General features: G+C 52.6%; 3 protein-coding genes and 1 pseudogene across 3 annotated transcripts; 2 read left to right on the top strand and 2 right to left on the bottom strand.

Annotated features, from left to right (window-relative positions):
• Window positions 1-7,226: 7,226 nt before the first annotated feature.
• Window positions 7,227-8,021, bottom strand: LOC128069362 (melanoma-associated antigen 10-like). The gene is given in 1 exon segment (XM_052662591.1): window positions 7,227-8,021. A coding segment is annotated over 1 exon segment (795 nt).
• A 5,208-nt stretch (window positions 8,022-13,229) lies between these two features.
• EOLA2 (endothelium and lymphocyte associated ASCH domain 2) lies at window positions 13,230-14,872 on the top strand. The gene is given in 4 exon segments (XM_052662647.1): window positions 13,230-13,308; window positions 13,311-13,477; window positions 14,193-14,438; window positions 14,852-14,872. Coding segments are annotated over 4 exon segments (513 nt in total).
• Window positions 14,873-15,566: 694 nt separating this feature from the next.
• On the bottom strand, window positions 15,567-18,001 carry LOC128069454 (heat shock transcription factor, X-linked member 3-like; annotated as a pseudogene).
• Window positions 18,002-18,045: 44 nt separating this feature from the next.
• LOC128069453 (melanoma-associated antigen 10-like) lies at window positions 18,046-18,834 on the top strand. The gene has a single exon (XM_052662646.1). It carries the CDS (start codon window positions 18,046-18,048, stop codon window positions 18,832-18,834), a length of 789 nt encoding a protein of 262 aa, XP_052518606.1.
• The last annotated feature ends 5,242 nt before the right edge of the window (window positions 18,835-24,076 follow it).

Below are 24,076 nucleotides of genomic sequence, written 5' to 3'. Positions count from 1 at the left end.
GACCTGTATGTCCTGGGGCCCCAGAGCCCCCTGGCCCCACTACCTTGACTCCTAGCGTGGCTGGGCTCCTTCACTCTGCTGACCTGAACCCGAGCTCTCTGACCCAGGCCCTCACTTCTCCACCTCCCAGTGGGATCAGTGATGTCACATCTGGACGCCATGCCTCGTGGTCCCCCAGGGCTGTCAGGAGGGCAGCACATATATTCCCTGGGAACCCTCAGTCTCCTCTGGTCCTCACCTCGAGTCTCCGCAGGACATGGGGCCCTCCCTCTGCCCATCTGAGACTGCACCCCACAGACCCAGCCTCTGGCTCCCCGAGTTCAGTGAGGAAGAGTGGGCGTGGTGGAGGGGTTCTTAGACTGACAGCCCGGCCTGGGGTCCCCAGTAATGGTGGAGTTGCATTCTATGGGACCCTCTGTTCTGGGGTGTCGTCCTCACTCAAGAGGGGGCCTCCTTGTCCCTTGAGAGAAGGCTGCAGTCCCAGCACAGATGCTGGATGGAGGGCAACTGCACCCTTAGTAAACACGTGGGGTTTACTAAACTTGATTGTGTGGTGGTTATTGTCAAAGCTGGGAAATGGACTCACATTGTTCTCTGCACGTGGGGGGAGAGGTGACGCTTTGTGAGTAATAAATCGTCGAACCAGGAAAGAATTCTTAACCTGCACGGTGTTCCTACTTCTCAGTCAGGGAAAGCAAGGGAATTTGAAATTAGAAAAGTACAACAACAAAAAAGAAAAGTACGACAATATATAGATGCCAACTTTATTTTTTTTATTTTAATTGGAGGCTAATTACTTTATAATATCGTATTGGTTTTGCCATACATCAACATGAATCCAACTTTAAAAAACGGAAACAAGCAGAAAAGGATTCTGATCTGCAGAATGGTTTCCAGAGTGTCATGTGGGTGCTGTACCTGAGCCAGAAGAGACAGTATCGCCTATGGGACATTTAAAATTTCACGCACACTGAAAACTGTTTCTTCCTGAAATCTGGAAGCATCACATGGGTGAATGACACTACAATTGCAGTGAGGTTTACTCCACTAGAAAAGACGCCTCGCTAGCAAGGAGGGATGGAGTTCAAGCAAAAATCTTGTCATGTTGATATGATACATGTATAAATGGTGAAATGATCACAGACATAGTATTAGCTACCACCTCCATCCTGTCCCATTTCTCTTTTGTGGTGAGAATGTAGAAGTTCCGCTCCCTTTGCAACAGTCAAGTATTTGACAAGGAACTGTGAGCTGTAAGCTCCTGCTATACATTGGATCCCAAAATGTGGTAGTATTGTGAGTGGGGGCTAGTACCCTGTGAACAATCTCTCCCTATTTTCCCATCCCCTAATTGGTAAACACTACTCTCTTCTCTGTTTCTCTGACCGTTTTACTTTTTAAATTTATTTTTATTTACTTTTTAATTTTTGGCCTCACTGCTCAGCATGTGGGATCTTAACTCCCCAACCAGCGATCAAATCCACGCTCCCTGCATTGGAGGTGCAGAGTCTTAGCCACTGGACTGCCAGGGAAGTCCCAGTTTGTCCTTTTTAGACGCCGCATGTAAGTGATAACAAACCGTATTTATCTTTTTCTGTCTCCCTTATTTTACTTAGCATAATGCCCTCAAGCTCCTTCCAAGTTGTTGCAAATGGCAGGATTTCCTTCTCTCACATGGCTGCATACTGAATATGTCACCTCTTTATCCATTCATCCACTGACGGACGCTTAGGTTGTATCCATATTTTGTATATTGTGAACAATGCTGCAATAAATGTAGGAGTGAAGATATCTTTTCCATATCCTGTTTTCATTTCCTTCTGAATATACACTCAGAAGTGGAATTCCTGGATCATATGGTAGCTTCCTTGATTGTGTTCTTTGATGCACAGTTGTTTTTTTTTTTAATGAGGTCCAATTTGTGTTTTCTTTTTCTTTTGGCTGTGTTTTTGGTGTCATATCCATGAAATCATTACCATCAAAGTATTTCTAGAGATATAAATAAACACAGGACAGGAAGTACACATATAATTCTTTCCTCTGACCACCAAGAGGTCCGAGAATCAATGACCCTTCAGTACCAATGAGCACACTTAGTGTACAGATGTAGTTTTGTCAATATCATTTGACAATAAAAGGAACAAGGGCTCCATGGCAAAATTGATGATTCTAGAATTGGGATGGGAAAGATGGAAAATGAGCCTAGAGCATCTTTGTAGGGTATGAAAAAAAAAAGTGCTCAAGAAGTTTCAAAAAAGGAAGCAAGGTTTTCAGGGATATGACAAAGGTATATACAAAGGGAGCTGACAGGAAGAGCTCCCTATGGTCAGTCTGAACAATTTCAAAATAAAAAACATATAAAGTTGTATTGCATTTTAACCCAAAGTGTAATATAAATACCATGAGTCCATACTGAGAAAAATAAATGATTTCCTAATTACACAAACAAGGACGGACAAATCTCCCACCGAGAAAGATTCCAGTTTATGCAGACACTCCCACTTCTAGAAAGTGGAGCACAATTCTCCACCCCTGAAGCAAGACTTTCTTCCAAAGAGGACAGGATGGAAAGGGGGCATAAAACAATCACCTTATTGCACAGACACATGACAAGCACTATCTCAGCCAGATGATCAATGAGAGCATCATCAGTGATCAATTGTGCTAACAGTATATACACTTGATAGGATGTGATGAGAATGGGATTTAACATCTGTAATATTCCTCCCTCAAACTCCTAATCCCAGACTAGGCACGAGTAAAATATCAGACAAATGCTAATCAAGGGACATTGTACAAAACATCTACTGAGTACTCCTCAAAACTGTCAAGATCATCGAAAACAAAGAAATGTTAAAGCTAAGAGGAACCCAAGGAGACATTACAACGAAATGTTAGGGTGGTTTCCTCACCAGGATCCTGTGGGTAAAACCTATAGAAATCTGAGTAGAGCATGGGCTTTAGTTGACAATAAATAATGCATCAATACTTCCTCATTAACTGTAATAAATGTATTGCATTAAGGTAAGATATTAGTAACAGGGGAAACTGGGTAAGGGCATGTGAGAATTCTGCTATTTTCACAAATATTATTCAAATCTTAAAGAGTTACACAGGAAAAGGTCAAAATAAAGTCTATTGACAGTTTCAATAAAAAAGACAAGGAAACTCTGGGCAAAAGATGCTGAGTATGATAAAAAAGGAAATAGGAAACCAAACACAGAACCTGTAAGTGTGAAACGACCCTTGCTAAATTACCTGCAGCTTTCCCTCTCCCTTAACCTCCAATCCTATATAATATACTAACCGGGCCTCTCCCACCACAGAAACATCTCTGGATCCACTTTTTGTCAAGTCCCACAAACACTGCCCTGATCCAACCTCATAGATGTTTGCCTGGATATGGCAAAAGCCACCAACCGTGGCCAGGTGTAGACCTGGAACCCTGTACTTGCTCAAAAACCACTTTAAGATGTTTGCCAGTGTTATTTGCCACAGAAGTCTGTCAAGATCCAGGCAGGGGCCAGTGTCTTGCCAAAGATACAAGGGTCCAGAGCAAACCTTTACCTTGGTGTACGTCTCAGTGTGCTCTGTCGCTCAGCCGTGTCTGACTCTTTGCGACTCCATGGACTGTAGCCCCCCTCGGGGCTCCTCTGTCCATGGGATTTCCCAGGCAAGAATACTGGAACGGGCTGCCATTTGCTCCTCCAGAGTATCTTCCCACCCAGGGATCGAACTTGCGTCTCCCACATTGCAGGCAGATTCTTTAACACTGAGCCTCCAGGGAAGCCCTGAGGAAACACAGGGACTTCACAAAGGAGCAGAACATTCACTGAGAATCCTTAAGCCAGGGATGGCACCTGTCCAATCTGTGATGCCCTGGGCAAGATCAGCTTGGGAACATGGTGGTGTGTTTCTACACAGAGGCTGCTGCTGAAGATGCTGGATCCTGGAAATGACCTCCGTATAAGTCGGTTGTGGGGAGCAGTTTGGGCCCCCTAGCAGCCAAAGGCCTGAGGTTCTTATGTACCCAGAGCAAGATCCCAACTACACCTAGCAGGCACTTCCAATAAGGCGCGTGAGGAGTACCTGTTATGAAGGTGTCATGTATCCATCCTGGAGTGGCCCCCGGGGCTGTGGTCCCGGAATTGGCCCCAGAGCACGGATGTCCTCATGGAGACCCGGGCAGCAGCTCACCTGCAGCGGCATCTGCTCCCCACTCCCTCTCCCAGCCAGGTCAGATGGGATCTCCAGAGGCTTGCTGCTTCCACCTCTATGGGGCAGCCGACCCTCTTTGCAGCCTGCACCCCTGGGACCTGGTTACTTTCCAAATCCTCATTGGAGTCTGGGGCCTCTTGCACCTAGGAGAGCATCCTGGGTACCAACCCTGCCATCTGCTAGAGCCTGTCCTCTGCTCAAACAGCCTGACTGGCTCCTACCTGGCTCTGCGGATGGCTGATTAGATACCCCTCTGCCTCTCACACTCAGGCTCAAAAGCTAGGACCGCACAGTCACATTCACAAGACCCCGAGTTTCCTCCAACACATGGGATTCCACAGCGAATGGTCTAATACACCTCAGGATCTTAGACATGTGCCCTGCACTTCTATGGCAATGAATACTACTGACCCACCATGAGGAGATCACCCAGATGCTGTGTCAAGTCCGGTCGGCTCCACCTGAAGCACTGTGGAAGGGGATGCTGCCCTGGGACTTCCAGATAAATATACACGCATGAGGTCATCAGGACCAGGGCCTAAGCGGCTCCTGTGGCAGGTAGGGCAAATCCCAAGGCCAGGTTCTGGGGAAGAAGGGGTGCTGTGGGCAGCAGGGGTGGTTGGCCTCGGGGCTGGGCCCCACAAGGAGGATGCCCCCAGTCCCAACAGGGAACTTTGGCACCTAGCTGCTGGCCTCCTGATGGAGACTGAGCACAGCCCCGAGGGGGCTGACAGTGCAGCTCAGGGAGGGCAGCAGGGGTGTGACTGTGGGTGTGGTAGGAGGAATCCCTGCAGCCAGCTCCTTGCGGGGCAGCCTCTCTCAAGGGTCAGAGACGCAGGACTTTAGTCTCTGGGAGAGCAACCACACTCCGAGTGGTCTATGTCTGTGTGTTGTCCTGACTTGAGGATCAACCCCCAGGCGCCTGTGTCCCTTCAAAACAAATGGTCCTGACAAAAATGCTTCTGCTCAAAATTCATTGGCCCCGGGTCATCACATGACCCTTCCTAAGTGAAGAGGCCTGGCAAGGTCGTGTCCCCATGTGTGCAGGGAGAGAGGAAGACAAAGGTGACTGAACACCTGACATCTCTTCAATTCCACACTTCCAAGCAAATGCTCAACAAGAACAATGGTTAGAATTTATAATGACAAAATCTCCTTTGTTTTGGGGAGGAGAGTCTGAGCAGGTCACATGGGTCTTGAAATTCTCCACCTTTTCCAAGAGTCCACTGACTATCTGGCAGCTGCCATATATGTGGGCAGAATCACATCTCCTGTTCCCGTTGTTCTCTGGCACTCAGCACAGAGCTGCCCCCTCGCCCCCTGCACCCGTCTGCACCCCCCACTGCAGTGACCCCCACCACCTCCTTAGGGCCGGAAGTCGCTCCTGCCCTTTGATGCCAGGCACAGCCTTAACCTGTAAGTCCTCTGCTGCCTCCACACTTCTCAACCTGCCTGAACCCAGGGATTCTGGCAGATGTTACATCTTTACTGGCGAGTAGTTATTTCTAGTGTGATTCAGATCCAGACTCTGTCCCTCTCTCCTCAGGAAACTGTTTTGTTTTCAAGACACCTCAGAAAATCGGCAGCTCAATAGGAAACAGAATAGAACACCAGGCAAAATTGCTGCTCTGAGTGTTTTCCTCTTGGAGGATATATTATTCAGTTTGGGCATTGTGTGTGCTTGTGGGTGGGGAGCAGTGTCTTTCTCAGCTGTGAAACTTGTTCCCAGGATTCCAGACACCCAGCATGTCCTGTGCACATTTGCAGCTTCTCCTCACACATTTCTTCCCACTGAAATCTAGACCATGCTCACCAGTGGCTGAAATATAGTCCAGATGACCAAATAAATTGTCATTTCAATATACTTGGTAATCAGCTTTCCCAGGGCAGAGAGGATGGCTAGCCAAGGGAACACAGTGAAATACTTCAAAGAGCAAGATTCGCATTTCTCCAGGATTCATAGCAGATGAGGGGTGGTGGAAAACACCTCCTTTGCCCCTGTGGTCAACAGCAATGCTTCAGGAGCCAGGAAGGACCCTGCCTCAGAAAGAGATCTCTCTGGGCTTTATCCAAGATGCAAAAGGACACCTCACAGCAATGATCCATTTCAGACTTTCCCATCAACCTCATGACACACTGCCTGTAAGTCTGAGGGCTGCCACCAACCAGCCTCATCATGATCACCTCCCACAGAAGGAACCCAAGTTCTCAAAGCCCCAAACCACCCTGGCTCAGGTACCGACACTTGAGTGCTCCTCCTGGAGCCCCACCACCCCTTCCGGTGCTGCCTTGTTCCGTGGGACTAGGGGACGTCTCTCCACCTTCCTTGTGTGACTGCGGCTCTGAGACCTTCACTCTAGCTGTGGGGGTGTTCTGCTTCTCCTAGTGCCCCCACTGCTAACATGGACTTTCATGGAGCAGAGGCTCCATAAAGGTCTTCGGAATAAATGAGCCAGTGAGCAGGGGGCTCAGATGAACTGTCTCCTACTTCCTTAAATAACCCAGGCAAATCCAAATAAACGGAGATAATTTAGTTTTTGAGAATGCTACACAAGAAGGACAGAAGCATGAATTCACTACGATTACTTTTATCATCTAATTTTTCCCCCATCAATACTACTGCTCAGTAAGTTCACATTTCCAAAACAGTCCTAATTCCACTTCCACTGTATCCTGTTCAGGACCACAACACAAAATGGAAGAGTTCCCAATCGCTTTTACAAAATAGCAAAACTCCTGTCCTTGAACTGGGTAAGCACAAACACATTGTGATCAACATCATTCACAAAGCTGAGACACTCAAGTTTATTTAGCCTTCCATTAAAGCAATCCAAGTTTGACAATTTTCTAAAGGAAAGAGAAATGAATTTGCCTGTCATCATAAAGAACAGGAACCCAAAGATGCTACACAATGGCTTCCCCAACTGGCCCAGGCCCTCAGTTCTGAGAAGGCTGACTACTCCCTCTTCAATCACAGAGGCAAAGATTAGCCTGGCTGCTGCTCTGGCTCAGGCCTCCTTGTCCTCCTCCCTCGCAGCCTCTGCAGACAGGAGTGGGAAGGCCCTCAAAGTCCTTCGTCGGACCCTGAGCACAAATGCCATGACTTGCTCTTTGCTGGTCTCCGCATAGGCCCGGGGACCCCACAGGAACTCGTAGCGAGCAGGGTCACTGTCAGGCACCTGCCGGTACTCCAGGTACCCCCCACCCACCCACACTTGGGTCAGCAGCTCCCTGGGCTCCCCAAAGATGGAGTTCTCCCTCCCAACATACACCCCCATCCTGCTGAGTGCTCCCCAGACCACCTCCTCAGGGGTGGGGTCTCCATTCCTCATGATCACGCTGAGGACCAGCACCAGTAGACCGGCCTTGGGCAGGCCCTGCCCATCGCTCAGCATCTCATCGCAGGTGAGGCCCGGGGCAGGGATCATACCGTAGGTGTCCTTCCTGGGGTATACCCCCGTCACCTCCACACCAAAGACCAGCTGCAGGCACTCCAAGGCTTGTCTGAAAACCACCGGCTAGTGCTCCTGGTTATCCTTGAGGACCTTCTTCAGCATTTCCGCCTGGGAAGTCAGCTCCTTGGCTCGATACTTGAGGAGCAGGAAGTTCATCAGCTTAGTTATCATCTCCTTCAGAGTTTCCTGGGGCAAGGCCTCCCGAGGGGCTGAGGAGGACACTGTGGAGGAGGAGGCCGAGGGGGATGCAGCCTCTCGCACCTCAGCCCCCATGAGCTGCACCTCCACCAGGCCCTGGGCCTCGCCTGGGTCCTGAAGGTCTTCCTCGGGCTTGTTCAGCTTACTCATCTCCACCAGGAGGACGATGCCTGTGATCAAACCCCAGACAGGCGTGAGACAGGGGCTTAGGGGAGGAGGGGGTGGGAATGGCCTGGGCTGAGAACCCCACTGCCCCTGTGGTCAGTGCACAGAGGCCAGGCGGGACATGAGGAGCAGCTGAGGACCAAGCATCTCCCCAGCCCAGAACCCACGGGAGGCCTTGGGCCGTCTGATACAGGCCACTTACAGGTCTCCCCTTGAGGGTTTCACTCAGACCTCACAGGGGCGCTCATCCTGGGCAGCCAGTCCCTTGGCTACCTGAAGGAAGAAGTGAAGTGGCTCCCCAGGGTGTAGTCAGCACAGCCCGAGATTTCTGGCACTGACAAAGCGGGGCGATTAGGGCCTTCTGGGGTCCCCTTTGTTCTGGGATAGGGAGCCCCACTCAGGGCACCCTCCTCACCTTCACTCCTGGTACTGCCTGGGCCTCCTCTGCTCTCCGACCTCAGGACATGGGCCTCAGACTTCTGCCTTGCCTCCTGGTTCCTGGAGCTCCTGTGAGAGAAATGATGGGGACACCTTGGGGGTAGTGTGGCACAGCCCTGGGCCTTTTGTGCTGGGAGGAGTGGACTCTGTGAGGTCCCCCCAGTTGTGGCATGGGAGGTCCCCTCGGGGCTCCCTTGTAGTTCTCCCCTTTCCCCTGGCACAGCCTGGACCCTCCCCTTTGGGGGCCTGCAGGGTAACTCAGAACAAGATGCGAGTCTGTACAGAAAGCGCTGAGGGGCCCCACATTTGGCCGCCCCTGCCCAGGGCCTCCCGGGCGTTCTAGGCTGGGCAGATGCTTGGTCCTCAGCTGCTCCTCATGTCCCGCCTGGCCTCCAAGCACTGACCACGGGGCAGGCATCGGCTCAGTCCGGGGAGTCCAGCCTCTGCCAACCGGAAGCCTCCACCCTCCGCCCGAAAACCTCACATCCCAAGGTCCCTGAGCCAGATGTCAAAAAACTTCTCACCCTGCTCACCCCGCTCTAAGGCCTCCAAGAGCCCCCACAAGGGCCAGGATCCCTCCCTCCGTGTTGGAGTCTAACCGCTTCAGTCCTTCCTTGCGTGGAGCCTGGACTTCAGGCAGCACCCGGGACTGTCCCGTCCGCCATTTTGAGACCCTGCTGCACTCACGAGGTCCTATCTCTCTGAGACCCGCACGTTAGGAAGTCAGACAGGCCGAGTGTGCTCTTCTCACCGCAAAGTGTCCCAGGGCCAACTACAGGGGCGGGGATCTGTGGGGTTCTGTCGGTCCTCACTCAGGGTCCCCCCCAGTCCTCCTTCAGACACCTCACCTTGCCTCCGCGCAGGACCTGGATTCTCGCCTCTCTGGAACTGAAGCCCCGCCCCTTATACCGGGACCCCGGTCTCTTGAAGACCTGGATGGCAGGAAGTCAGCGCATGCGTGTAGTGCTCATCCTGCCCCCACGGTTGCCCTGGACTGACAACAGAGACGGGCTTCTCTGAGGTCTCCTCTGCTTGGGTCCAGGGTCCTCTAGTGCCTCCTCAGGGTCCTCAATTTGACACCCCGCAGGACCCTTTCACTTTTCACTTTCATGCATTGGAGAAGGAAATCGCAAGCCACTCCAGTGTTCTTGCCTGGAGAATCCCAGGGACGGGGGAGCCTGGTGGGCTGCCATCTATGGGGTCGCACGGAGTCGGACACGACTGAAGTGACTTAGCAGCAGCAGCAGCAGGACCTGGGAATCGCTCCCCCCCGAGGCCCCGCCCTATATGCAAGGTCCCCAGTCTGAGACCCAGATGTCAGGAAGTGAGACCATGCATGTTGGGCTCATCCTACCCCAAGGTCACCAAGGGCCAATAGCAGCTACAGGCTTCTTTGAGGTCTCCTCTGACTGGGGGTCCAGGGTCCCCTCAGTCCTCCCGGAGGGTCCTCATCTTGAAACCCTAGGGGAGCTGGACTTCTTCCCTCTGCTCACTTGAGGACATGCCCTCTCTCCCAGGTCCCCAGTTTCTCTGAGACCCGAATGTCAGGAAATGCAGCATGTGCTCATCCACCCTGTGCTCCTTGAGCGTTGATATGAGGGTCCCGCCTCGGGTCAACACAAAGGGCATCCCCAGATCTGCCAGGGCTCTAGATGAGGTCCTTGAGGGAGGATGTAAGGAACCCCACAGATCCCTGCCCCTGCTGTCAGGCCTGGACGATCCTGGTAGTGGGATGAGCACTTGGCAGCCTGTTCTGATTTCTGCATCTGTGTCTCAGAGACATTAGGCAACTCTTAGAAGGGGCAGGGCCTCAGATGGGCAGAGGGGAAGATCTTAGTTCTTTTGAGAGTCAAGGTGAGGATGTGGAGGGAAGACTGAGCGGACCTTGGACCCCAGAGCAGAGTGGGCTCTGGGAGGACACAGGGCAGATGAGCACATGCTGCATTTCCTGACATTCTGGGTCTCAGAGAGACTGGGGTCCTGGTATAGGGAGTGGAATTCCTGACATTCTGGGTCTCAGAGAGACTGGGGTCCTGGTATAAGGGCTGGGGCCTTAGTAGGAGACAGGAGAGAATCCAAAGTCTTACCTGGAGACAAGGTGAGGTCCTGAGGGAAGACTGGAGGGACCCCGAGGGAGGACTGATGGAAGCCCATAGATCCCCGCCCCTGTTGTTGGCCCTGGGAGCCCCTGGGGTGAGAAGAGCACACTAGGCCTGTCCTGACTTCCTGACATCAGGGTCTATGAGAGATTGGGACTTAGTGTGAGGAGCAGTGGTTCAGGCCAGGAGAGGACAAAGCCCAGGTGAGTTGGCTCTTCCCATCAGGTGGCCAAAGTATTGGAGCTTCAGCTTTAGCACCATCCTTTCAACGGATATTCGGGGTTGATTTCCTTTAGGATTGACTGGCTTGATCTCCTTGCTGTCCAAGGGGCTCTCAAGAGTCTTCTCCAGTGCTACAGTAGTACTATTTTATACGTAGTAGTGTGCATCTGTTAATCCCAGACTTCTAATTTATCCCTTCCCCTGCTTTTCCCCTTTGGTAACCATAATTTTATTCTGAGTCTTTCTGATTTGTAAATAATTTCATTTGCATCGTCTTTTTAGATTGCACCTATAAGTCTTACCATAGAATATTTCTTTCTCTTTCTGACTTACTTCACTTAATATGATAATCTCTAGGTCCATCCACAGAGAAGGCAATGGCAACCCACTCCAGTACTCTTACTTGGAAAATCCCATGGGCACAGGAGCCTGGTAGGCTGCAGTCCATGGGGTCGTGAAGAGTCAGGCATGACTGAGCGACTTCACTTTCACTTTTCACTTTCATGCATTGGAGAAGGAAATGGCAACCCACTCCAATGTTCTTGCCAGGAGAATCCCAGGGACGGGGGAGCCTGGGGGGCTGCCGTCTATGGGGCTGCACAGAGTCGGACACGGCTGGAGCAACTTAGCAGCTTAGCAGCATTCTGACCAGTGCAAGGTGATATTTCATTGGAGTTTTGATTTGCATTTGTCTAATAATTCAGAATGTTGAGTATCTTTTCATGTGCCTGTTGGCATTCTGTGTCGTCTTTGGAGAAAGGGTCTTCTTTGGAGAAAGGGTTTCATGTCAGGGTCACACAGGCTGGGTGGCTCAAACTACAAACTGTGTTGGTTCAGCAGGCCAGCAGCCAATGTGCAGGTGTCAACTGACGTTGGCTCTTGTGAGGGTTGTGGAGACAGTCTGTCCCATCTCTTCCCTCTCACTTATGGGGCATTGCTGGCCATGGTGGGCGTGCATGGGCTTGGGCTTCCTCTTCACCCGGAGTTGTCCTGTGTGTCTGTCTGTCTCTAAATGTCCTTTGTATGGGGACGCCCATTTTGTTAGAGGAGGGACCACCCTAATGAGCTCACTGGACCTCCATCAGCTCTGTGAGGACCTTTCCTTTGTCTGTAAGGTCACGCCGAGGTGCTTGGGATTGAGACTCCAGCACCTGAACTTGAGGGCACACGATGTGACTCCTCACACCCTACAAAGGCTCTGAGGTAGGAACACACTGGAATGTTCCAAGGATAGAAGGATGGCCTTTATAGCTACTGCGAGTGAATCCAGGTGCGAGGAGAGCAGGGGTAAGAGGTGGATCATATGGGGCCTCATGGGCCTGTGAGAACTGTGGGTCTGCTGTGCTTGGGGAAGGGAAGGCCCAGGATGCCCTAGGCTGGGTGCCTCTGGGACCATGTCCCCATCCTCATAGTCTCGTGGAAACAGAAGCTCCCTGCTAGAGGTGCTGAGAATCTACTGAGGTTCAGGCCAGCGGCTCTGTTCCCCTGCCATCACCCCACTCCAGTAAACAGGGACGCCCTTCCAGGTACAAGGAAAGAAGTGAGGAAGGAGGTACATGTGGTCAGGTCCCCTGTAGTCATGGGCTATCTCTCTATCCCTGGCACCTCCTCAGCCGTGGAAAGATGTGAGAGTAACCTAGAGGGTTATTTGAGGTTTGAATTCTGTAATCCCTGTATGGTGCCATTCCAGGCCCTGGCAATGACACGGAGTGCACCCATCCCAGTAGTTCCGGCACTCTTTCATTCTTTCTCTAGGCTCTAGGTGGGGGCTGGGGCATCTGCTGACAGTGGAGGCAGTGGTGTGGGAAGGGCTGCAAGGAACGTGGTTCCCAAAGGCATGGGGAAGACACCTGGCAGGGCCATCCAGGGCCAAGGCTAGATTGGTTTGTACGGATCTGTGCTCAGCAGGCCTGGGCTAAGATGGGGGCTCTGCAGAGCATGGGCAGGGATGGGGCCAGGGAGTTAAGAGGTGGGGTGGGGGCAGTGTTTGGGCAGGGGGAAGCCAAGCCCAGGACTGTGCCTGTCTGTGCTGGGAGAGGACAAGAGCCCGGCCACTGGGCTCTGAAGCCAAGGGGCTTGCCCTCCCTCCTCAGTGCTCCCAGGGTCTCAGGGGGCCTCTGTCTTGGAACTCACCACGTGCCTCTCTCCCGCTGCCCCGCCCTCCTTCCTGACCTCCCCACGGACTGCATGTGATGGACGGGTCCTCTGGGTCGCTAACCCCTGTCAACAGCCAGTGTGGAGATGGATGGAAGGAGCCAGCCCTCTGTGACCCGCCCCCTCCCCCCCCTTCTGTGTCAGCAGAGTTGGAGGATGCTCGGACACATGGGGCTGATGTCCGGCTCAGGGCTGTGAGCTTGGAGGCTGCTGTGTCAGGCTCCCGGCCTTTGTGGTTCTGTGTTTCCGCACCCACGTGAGGTTCTGGGAGCCCTGGGAGATGAAGTGCGGCTGTCTGTCCTTCCGACAGCCTTATGGTGTCAAGACCGTGGAGATGTGGTGGCGGCCTGTGCTATGTGGACCCAGCACTCTACCCTGGCTGTCCACATCAGGCACTGGGATTGGGAGGAGGTGGACTGGCAGAAGCTGCCGGAGCAGAGGCTGGGGATGAGCCCTGCCCAGATCCAGGCCTTGCTGCAGGATAGGGAAAAGTTTGGCCACGGAGTGATCGCCTGCAAGTGACACCCTGCCCCGTGCTGCCCGCATGGCCCCTGGTGCTGCCCTGGATCTCAGCTGGCTTGTGGTCATTTGTTTTCTGTTGAACCGATTGGTAGGGGGAGGAGGGGTGGGGCTGAGGTTTCTTCAGAGGGGCAATGAGGGTCCCTGGGCTGGGAAATGGTGACCTGAGGTACCTGACCCCCTCTCTGGGCCTCAGTCCCCATTTGTGCTCTGAGAGGCAGAGGCATATCTGGGTCTGCATGTGGCACTTGCCTCTGTGTGTGTGTGGGCGGGGGGTGTGCCCAGCAGAGACTATAAGAGGTAGCACAGCACCCAGCCTGGGTTCCCCAACCCCAATGCCTGCAGCCGGGCCTGAGCAAGTCCCCTGACTGCCCAGGGGTGAAGCCCCACAGCAACTCCTGTCTGCTGGTGAGTCGCTTGGGGACCTGATGTCTGTAGGCTCCCCACCGGGGCCCTCCTGTTCTGTCCCTGCAGCCTGCAGTGGGCAGACTGAGAGGTGCCCATGGCCTGGTGGGTTCATGGAGCACCAGGCCTCTCCCTTTCATTTCACTCCCTCCCTCGCTTGGCCTCAGCCCGAGTGCCCTTTGTTGAGGTGAGCCCACCTGAAATGCTCAGCCAGAGGACCCAGTTCACCCTGGGTCTCCTCTGTGATGCAGTCTTAGACTCTAGCAGGCATGACTGTGAATCACCTTGTTCTCCTTCCATGTCCTGTCTTTGCACACAGGTCCTGTGGATTGGGGTCACTTTGCTGTGCCCAGAAAACTTAGGTTGTGATGAGGTGGAGGAGCTGGAGAATCAAGCCATGCTGCCCGACCTGCAATGGAAGTACCTGACTGCACTGGCCGACCCTCGCTGGCTGCTACAGCCCGTCCTGGGGAGGGCCGGGAAGGACATCTTCCAGGTGGACATCCCCAAGCACCTGACCCCCTTTGGTCAGGAGGCCTGTCCAGACTGGGCTCTCGAGAGGAAGGTGACCGAGAGACCAGCTCATGGTGACACCATCCGGTCACCACCATGCCCTGGACATGCTCGTCTGGTTCAGTCTGAATTGGCCCCACCCTGCGGTGAGCTGCCCACTTGGTGTGGGGCCGGGGGCCGGGACTCTGGACTCAGCAAGAGTCTCCAGGACTTTACCTTTACAAAAAGATGTCACCACTCGTTTTGGCCCTGCTGGGTCTGGGTGCTTGAGAGAAATGTGTTGTTAGGAAACCGGTTAGTGTTTTTCCCCTCTCTGTTCTGGTCCAAACTCCCCGATATTGGAACAGTGTCCAGGGGACTGATGGGGGAATGCTGGGGGTGAGGCTGAGTGTCAGCAGCTGGCTAGGACTCTGGCACATGGAGAGGCCAGCAGGCCCAGAAACTGACCGTGGTTTGTCCTTGCAGTTGACCCTTGCCCTGCTGTAAAGTGTACCTTGGCTCACAAAGCTTGTGTGTTGAACATGGTGCCTGGCTGCTCCGTATCCAGAGTTAGGCTCCTAAATACAGCTGTGGGGGCAGAGCAACAAGGGCTGGTGTTCAGCTTGTGGAAACTTGTACTTGTGTTTGGGTTTAAAGTCATGTTTTTGCAAGGCCCTTGGTGAGTGGGGTGACCCTGCTTTCCAGTGGGCCTCTTGGGGATGCCCCTGGATGAGGAGCTAGAGAGGCTCAGCTGCTGACCAGAAACTTGTGGCATCGTTGGCGGACCCAGGAGGAGCCCCTTCTGCTTCAGGGTGCATGACTCATGGAAGGTGACACCCCCACGGTCAGGAGCCAGACTGGGTCTTCTGCTGTGTGACAGGCAAGGCCCAGGGACCAGCCCGTCCTGGGATGGCCTCAGCGCATGGCTCGGGAGCCACACTCTTGGCTGAATGTGTGAAATGCTGATGCTTCAGATGAAAAGGGACTGGATTTGAGGCCTGCCTGGGGCGTGGGCTTCCAGTCTCATCTGGCTCACCCAGGGCCATTTGAATAGCATGGACAGACAGAAAGAACACAGACTCGTAGTTCTCATTTGATACTTTATTTACTCCCGTGGAGTTTTGCTGTACTTTATTAGAGCTAGAAATAGATTTTTTTATTACAGGAGAGTGCTTTTGAGTGACCCTAGGGACCTGGCGGCTCAGAGATTGAGATTGTCCTTGAACTGCTTACAGAGGGCACACTTGTAAACTGAGGAATCCTCCTGCTCCTCCTCCACCTCAGGGGCCTCGTTTGGGGCCACAGCTGAAAGGACCATCACAATGGAATAATAGGGGCTGTACATAGTCATCACCGAACCATAACCTGGGCACTCTGTGGGGCTCTAGGGCAGTTCCCCTGCGGCCTCCCTTCCCGCAGTAGCTGGGGTACAGATGGAGCATTGCTGGACATGCCCTCTCCACTGGGCCCACCCTGCTCGCTGGGGAGATGGTTTGCCCTGCCCCCCCAAGCTACACTGCCCATAGATCAAAGGCCACAGAACACAAATGAGCACAGGCCAGGGGTTCTGTGAGCTGTTGGGATTCCTTTCTGGGCCTTCTTGTCAGCCTCTTGGGTGGACTCATTGTGATGGAATTTAGGAGCGTCTGGTCAGCACAGCTTGCTTCTTTCTCTTTGGGGCCGCTGTTGCACTGGTGGCGGGCTGAGCAGTTACTCTGGGGTCACCTTTCCTCCAGATGTCCTGCAGGAGGAGAGGCTTGTCTCTCTGAAACTTGGAGTTCCGATAGATCTGAAAGGAAATGAATCACTTTAGCCATCGTGGGGGAGAATAGCAGCTCCTCGCCGCCCTCCTCCCCACCACGTCCGGACCTTGCCTAAATATGGAGATAAGGTCTCCTCATTCCAGCAGCTCATGAGGCCCTAGTAAGTGTGCTCCCAGAGCTCCCTCGGGGCCAGCCTCGCTTGAGGTGTTCCTGGCCCCCCCTGACTTCAGGTGGCCCCTCAGGGTCTGGAGTCACCCCCGTGGATCCTTTGTCAGGGGGTTGATGGAGCATGACAGGTCCTGCTTTCTCCTCTTTCCTTAACCACCCTCTCACGAGAAAAAATGCTCTCCTGGGAAATGAAAGCAGTCCAGCACTTGGCTTGTCTAGTCTAGTCTCCCCAGAAGGGCTTTCCACGTTACCATCATCCTCTTCTTCCCCACAGAGTGACCTGAAGGGCAGATTTTCCTGAACCCATTCAGGTTCAGTTTGCAGATGAAAGTCGATGCTGTCTGTCTCGAAGATCCTGTCTGCACCTCCGCACTGCAGGACCTCCGTCTGGAAGAGATCTGCTTCGGTGACCACCGTGTCTCCCTCGTCGTTCCAGTGCAGAGGTGATGGCTGCATCCTCCACTATCACCCAGAGCTTCTAGGGAAGGACAGCCTGAGGACGGCAGTGTTCTCATCCTCGTTGGCCGTTTCTGGGTTTGGGCCCTGTGGGGGCAGGTTGTCTTGGGAGCCCGCATCTGGGCTCTCGGGTTGGTCACCCTTCTTCTCCAAAGCCACCCCTGAGAATTCACATTTGGATCCAGGAAGGAATCATGGCAGTCCCCAATCAGTTGATGGGGCCGGCGGAGCCGCAAGCGCCTCGTGGGAAGCCAGTCTACCTCGGGAGCATTCTCTACTCAAGCAGTGAATGCTCAGGGCAGAAGGGCCTCAGACCAGGGTCTCAGTGTCCAGTACTGTCCGGAGATTCTAGAATCTGGGTCATGGGCCAGGCAGCCAATTAAGTGGTCCACTTCCTTACTTGTTTCATGATGTCACAGAGGTGAAGTGGAGAGGCAGCCCTGGCCCAGTATGGGGGAGGGGCAAAGGGGATGGAGATGGGATCCACAGTTTGTCTCCTATCTGAAAGTACAGAAAAGTATGTTTAAGGTTGCTTGTAAAAGCTCCCATCTGCTGCCAGGTGCCTTGTTTCAGGGGGCCAGGCCTTGGATGGGTTGACAAACATGCCCCTGGTTCCACTCCCCTCCCTACCAACTGGCAGGCCTGTGGGTGGCTTCTGCTGAACAGCCAGGCCCTGGTGAGTCCTGGCTCGGCTACCACTGAGAGAGACAGCTTGTGCTGCCAATGGTAGGTCCTACACAGATGACCCCAACCTGAAGTCCTGACAGGACTAGCCACTCCAGATCTGGGGGGACCTCACAGAGTCAACCCCTCCTAGAGCACAGAAGGCCTAGGTCTGTGCCACAGTCTACCCCCGAGGTGCCCCCTCCATTTGTCCCAGGGGCTCCAGGAACCAGGAGGCAAAGGCAGAGGTCTGAGGTCTGTGTGTTGAGGTCACAGGAGTGCCAAGGTGAGGTGGGTGTCCTGAGTGTGCACAGGGTTTCCCCATCCCGGAACAGAGGGGATCTCGAAAGGCCCTAATTCCCCCACCTTGTCGGCCCCAGAACCTCGGGCTGTACTGGCTGCACCCTGAGCCAGAATTTCTCTTCCTCACTTGACAGGGGACTGACCACCAAGGAGGAGCGCCCCTGTAACGCCCAAGAGCAGCCCTCAAGGAAGACCAGGAAGCGGCCTCAGTCAGAGCCACCCGTGGCGCATTTCAGAACTGAGACCGTACACTCTCTCTCTTTCCCAGGTCAGCGGTCTCCATTTTCCCTGTGCCACACCCCCACTGGGCACAAGACCCCAGTCATCATGCCTGTGGTCCCGACGAATGAGCTCTGCACTTCTGAGGAAGACCTTCAGGGCCAAATCCAGGCCCAGGGCGCAGTGGAGGCGCAGCTCCTGGGGGCTGAGGCGGAGGATGCCTCAACCCCTGTGGCCTCCTTCCCTCCAGACTCATCTTCCTCTGCCGCTGTGGATGCGGAGGTCTTGTTCAAGCAGGCTGTGAAAGTGATGACGGCTGAACTACTGGAGTTCCTGCTCGTCAAGTATGGCACCAAGGAGCCGATTTTCCAGGCTGAAATGCTGAATAGGGTCCTCAGGGATAACCAGGCCCACTTCCCACTGGTCTTCCGTAAAGCCACACAGTGCCTGCAGCTGGCCTTTGGCGTGGATATGAAAGAGGTGGACGACAGAGAGCACATCTATGTCATGGTCCCCACCCTGGGCCTCACCCTCAATGAGATGCAGAGGGGTGGGCAGAGCATACCAAAGGCTGGCCTCCTGGTGACGGTCCTGAGCCTGATTGTCGTAGCAGGGGACCGGCTCTGTGAGGAGAAGGTCTGGGGAGCACTCAGCATGATGGGGGTATTTGCTGGGATAGAGCACTGCATCTATGGGGAGCCCAAGGAGCTGCTGACCCAAGTGTGGGTGCAGGCAGGGTACCTGGAGTACCGTCAGGTGCCTTACAGCCGCCCTGCTCGTTACGAGTTCCTGTGGGGTCCCCGGGCCTATGCAGAGACCAGCAAGCAGCAAGTCAAGGACTATCTGCACAGGGTCAATGGAAGGCGTCCCAGGTTCTTCCCACCCCGGTGTGCATAGGTGTGAGGGAGGAGGAAGAGGGGCCCTGAGCCAGAGCAGCAGCCAGGCTCCTTTCAGGCCCGCATCCAGCAGCTTGTCCTGGGGTTAGGAAGGGAGGCTGATCCTTCCCTCTGTGTTGGAAGAGGGAACATTCAGCCTTCTCAGTCGTGACAGCCTGGGCCAGTTGAGGGAACAGGTGTGTAGCAGCTTTGGCTTCCTCTTCTCTACAATGACATGGAGATTCATTTCTGTTTCCTTTAGAATTGTTTCAAATATTATTCCTTTTAATAGGAGGCTTAATAAGCCTCAGTGTCCAACTATGTCAGTAACGTTGATCACAGTATGTTTGTGCTTACCCAGTTCAAGAAGAGTTTTGCTGTTTTGTAAAAGTGATTGCAAACACTTTCATTTTATCTTGTCACCCTGAACAAGATAACATGGACTTGGAATATAACTATTCTGGAAATATCATATTACTTAGTAAGAATTAAGAAATAAAATATATTTGAGGTGAGTTCCTCTGTACTTCTTCTCTGTCCTTTTATACAGCTAAACTATCTCTGTTCAATTGGAGTTTTTCAAGTTATTATTTAAGAAAGTACAAAAAGCCTGAGTTGACGTAATAAGTGTCCCGCTCTGGCTCATTTATTCCACAGACCTTCATGGAGCCTGTGCTCTGTGGAAGGCCCTGTGTTAACAGTGGGGACACTAGGAGAAGCAGGACACCCCAACACCTAGAGTGAGAGCTGCAGTCACATGAGGAAGGTGGACAGACATCCCCTAGTTTCACAGTGGCAAAATCTGCACTGAACTTGCATTCACACACCTCAGAATTCTCTTTGGAGGTGGAAAGTGCGGCATTGTGCATATCCTAGCTAGAGTTTATGAATAAAATGCCATCTGCCCTTGTCCTCCCACTGTTGCTTGTCTGATACCTGCCCTCATGAAGCTCATGGCTGTCGGGAGCCTAAGGGCACCTGTGAAGGTGTGCAGGCAAGTCCCAGCGTGTGGAGGCAGCCGGGACTCCCGGGGGAGACTGTGCCTGGCATCAGGAGGCAGGGGCACATCCTCAGCTCGCTGAGACTGTGGGCAGCATCACTGCAGAGGGAAGGGGAGAATGAGCACGGGAGGGAGCCGGGGGACCCCTCCCTGACATTCCCAGGAGCCTTGAAGCTAAATCAGATCTTGCATTTGAAAGTGCCAGCACAGAGGGGTGACTAGAAACAGTTGGGGATTCAAGGCACTTTGGCTTTCTCAAAAAATCCTCAAACATGAAGGGAATCGTCTTCATCACAAGCTACCCCTACAGGCTGCTGTCTTTGAGCACCGAGCACACTCCAGGGCGGGGGAGAGACTCTAGGTCCTTGTTCACGTCTCTTCTCCTCTGCTTCCTGGAAGCTGCCTGCAGGGAACATGGGATCCTAGGTAAACCTCCAACAGTTTGGGAATAAATACATGATCAACTCACCAATTTAAATACAAAGACAGAAACAAAAACACTTTTCATATAAACAACAATAGCACGTTGTTTGGGAAAAAGCATCCCATTTGTGCTGATATCTGAGGTGGTGTGGAAAGATATTCTGGATGAAGGTGGTGCCACATCCATGGGGCTGAGGTCCCAAAAAGCAGGAAAGGATCCTTCCTGCCTGACTGATGGAAGCTCTGGCCAGGCGCCGTCCATTCAGGGCCAAGGTGAGGGCCTGGGCTCCTCCCAGTGGCACTGATCTCCTGTGGCAGCAGTGAGTGGTTGAGCGAAGTGACATCTTAATTCCCTGCCCAGGAATTGAACCTGCGTAGCCTGGATGAGAGTCTGGAATCCTAGCCAGGAGACTAGCAAGGGCTAGAGGCTGAACGCTATTGTTTCATGGATCATTGCCTCCAGTGAAAAGTGCATTTATCACAGAGGCAGAAACTGTAAATGCAGGTACAGACTTTATTATTAGAAACATAGCACAAGTGGGAGAGCACAGAAAGAAATGGTTCAGTTGAGACAGAAGCAAGGCAGAGATGCAATCCTGGAGAGAAAGTGTGTGAATGTCCCCCCTGGTGAGCAGGAGCACAGTCAAGAGCCGGTCAAGTCATTTATATGAGGCAGTCCTTCTGGATTTTTGTCTTCCTTCAGGCCTAGACCCACAAGAAGCCTTTTTTTCACATGTCTGTTGTCTCTCTTGTCCCAAAAGATGCGGGAGTGGAGATCCCTTTATCCTTTACTGAAACAAGGTTTTGCCCCTCTTTGTCCTTGCCATGTCTGTTACTTTAGGTATTTATAAGAGACAAACACTGGCTATTTACGCTGTCTCTATTGTTTTATTCATTTCAGAGAGTAAACAGGAGGCTGATTGTAAGTGCCTCAACTGCAGCTGACCTATCCCTTGTCACAGGGGATACGAACATTTGTAAGTACCCAGCCTGAAGCCCCTTCCTTGTGCCCCATGAAATGCACACAGGAGGCCAGGTGAAAATGTCTAACTTGGAGTCCATCCATCCATACTCCTCTGCCTTACTGTGTGATGCATAAATACTTTAATCATAATAGTAGTGGTTGCTGCTGCTGCTGCTGCTAAGTCGCTTCAGTCGTGTCCAACTCTGTGCGACCCCATAGACGGCAGCCCACGAGGCTCCCCCATCCCTGGGATTCTCCAGGCAAGAACACTGGAGTGGGGTGCCACTGCCTTCTCCAATAGTAGTGGTAAATGCTTACTCATTCTGTGCCATTTATTCGCTGGCACAAGAGGATGATCTGACTTGCTGAAATAACCATCAGGGCACAGAAGCCTTGAGATATAGCTTTGTGATTGAGTCCAACACAAATACTTGGGATTCATACTCCTGGAATTTCTGACAGGGCACAGAGATCGCCCTTGCCCATGACTTCAACCTCCAAAGGCTAAGTCTCTGTGTCTAACTTGCCTTTCATTCTGTTGTTCACTTCTGGTGCCATTTCAGAGCACCGTGGTCATAGTAATTTTCAGAAAGCAGACATGAAAAGCGAAGACTCTGCAGAGATCAGCTTAATCCAGGTGACGGGGTCAGGCCGCTGTATCTTCCCCACACTGATCCTGTGAGTAGTCTCTCACAAACAGCTGCCCCCAGGGAGGCAGTCCCCTTGAGTGGAGGGTGAATTTGGAGAAGACTTTTGCTCTGAGTCCTCATCCATCAACACTGCTGGGCCTGGGCAAAAGAGTGGGCTAGTTATAAAGAGGAGATCTGGGTGGTACCACAGCATCCACTCTAATCCACCCCTCCCAACACTGACATACACTCCTTTCACCTGGTGAGTGCGCCTCATCTGAGGACAGCTCCTTGAGGATTCTGGTTGGTCTCCTCTCCTAAAGAAGCTCCGAGAGAAAGACTGGACAAGTGCTGGGCCCTCACAGTTGCAGCAGCTGTTGCACCACAACTGATGGTCACTCTCTCTTGTCTGAGATCATTCTAAATCCCCTGTACTCTCAGACAAGACATCGGCCATTTCCAGTGGCTTCCCTCTTGACGTAATACAGAGTTTGTCGCTCAGGGTTCTGAAGCCCTGGACCCGATGCCCTTCTCAGACCCTTGCTCTTGGACCTGTCAGTTCACCACTGAAACACAAGAGAAGACTCTTGTCTTCACCGCAGGAACACAAGACGCATCACCTGGCTGTTAGAGATGTTTCCTGGCTGTCCCCCCTGTGCCAGAGTAACCCACACACTCCTTAGGATCAAGGTCAGCACTGCCTGCCAGGATGGGGACAATTCTCTGTGTATGTTGGTCTCCTAGCAGGAGGAGCCCAAAGTGCCCAGGTGGCGACCGTGGCTCATAGGTCAGTAGGACTACTATCGTGTCTCCTGGGGGAACCTTCTTGCTTTGGGAACAGCCTGTCGTCTGTCACCACCAGCAATAGGGTAACCAGTAGCCACATGAGGCTGGGTATTGTGAACTCAAGTGTGCTTCGTGTGTCCCAGGGCCTGGCCTTCTATCTTAACATAATGTGAAGTCAAAAGTAAATAGCTAGATGTGGCTAATGTGGATAGTCCTGCTCTGGAACTACAGAACCTGTTCTTGGGAGACCGGAAGTAGAAGTTCCCTGTGGGTCACTGGGAGTGATGGATGGTAGGTGAGGTCATGGGTCAGTGGGAGTGGTGATCTGTGGGGTTACTCTACCTCTGATTCAAGGACCATGTATCTTACCTCGTGGGGGAACTAAGGATGACAGATGTGGAGCATGTCCGGTCCCTGGAGGGTGACAACCCAGCACCATGGGCTCCCATATCCCAGTGTGCACATCACGTGTGTTTTGTAGAGGTCATTCCATTGCTCCAGAAGACCAGCAGCTTCTGGAAAGTGGGGGCTGAGATAACAACTTTGGATCTCATGGCCACTTGCCCTCTCAGCCCCTGGTGTGCTATTAAGGGATTTCTTGGTCCTGGATGGTTTTGTGAAATATTCTGTGTCACTCAGTCCTGCATTCTGTGAGCCCTCAAATAGTGGCACCAGACAATGCGCTGCAAGCAAGAAAGCGAAACCCACGTCGAGAATGTGTTCCTATCAATTTCAGCAAAGATAGTCCTCTCCTCCTTCAAGGATGGAAGTGAGATATTGTGATCAACTCACCATTGATAGCTCAATGGTCTTCTTGAAGAACAGTATGACACTGAGGACTGAGCAATAGTCTGTGATGAAAATAATACCATTTTATATATAGAAATATATATATAGAAATTAATATGTCTAGAATTATATATTTATATACATGCACACACACACACACACACACACACATATATGTACTATAGAAAGGCAACCACATCAGGATGGGTAAGCTGGGCAGACTCATGGTATAGTCAAGAGCCGTACCCTGAGTGGGCAATGCACACACGGTAGGATAATCACCAGTGCTGATGTTCTTCCCAGGAAGTGAGGGGTCCGAGCCCCACGCTGGGCACCTAGCCTGTAGGTCATGCACCGGGACAACATGCCCACAAAACATTTGGCTTGAAGGGAAGCGGGTCTTACGCTAAGGAGAGCCAGGCAGCTTTAGCAGCTAGAGACTCCACTCTTCAAGTACATACAGAAAACCTCACCCACTCCAAGACTCTGTGTGGATGCAGAAATTTGAGAAAGCCTGCGTGAGACCCACCTGCTCATCTCTGAGAGCTCCTGGAGAGGCAGTAGGTAAATGGAGCTCACCCTGGGGCAGAGCTGCTGGTGGCAGCCACTTGAGGGCCTGCGTTCTACAAAAGGACATGGGTGCTGGTAAGTGCCATTTTGAAATCCTCCATCT

This window comes from Budorcas taxicolor, chromosome X (genome assembly GCF_023091745.1).
Source record: "Budorcas taxicolor isolate Tak-1 chromosome X, Takin1.1, whole genome shotgun sequence".
NCBI classification, from domain to species: Eukaryota; Metazoa; Chordata; class Mammalia; order Artiodactyla; family Bovidae; genus Budorcas; species Budorcas taxicolor.
The sequence above is the reverse complement of the archived record's forward strand: the minus strand, read 5'-3'. Positions and strand labels throughout refer to the sequence as shown.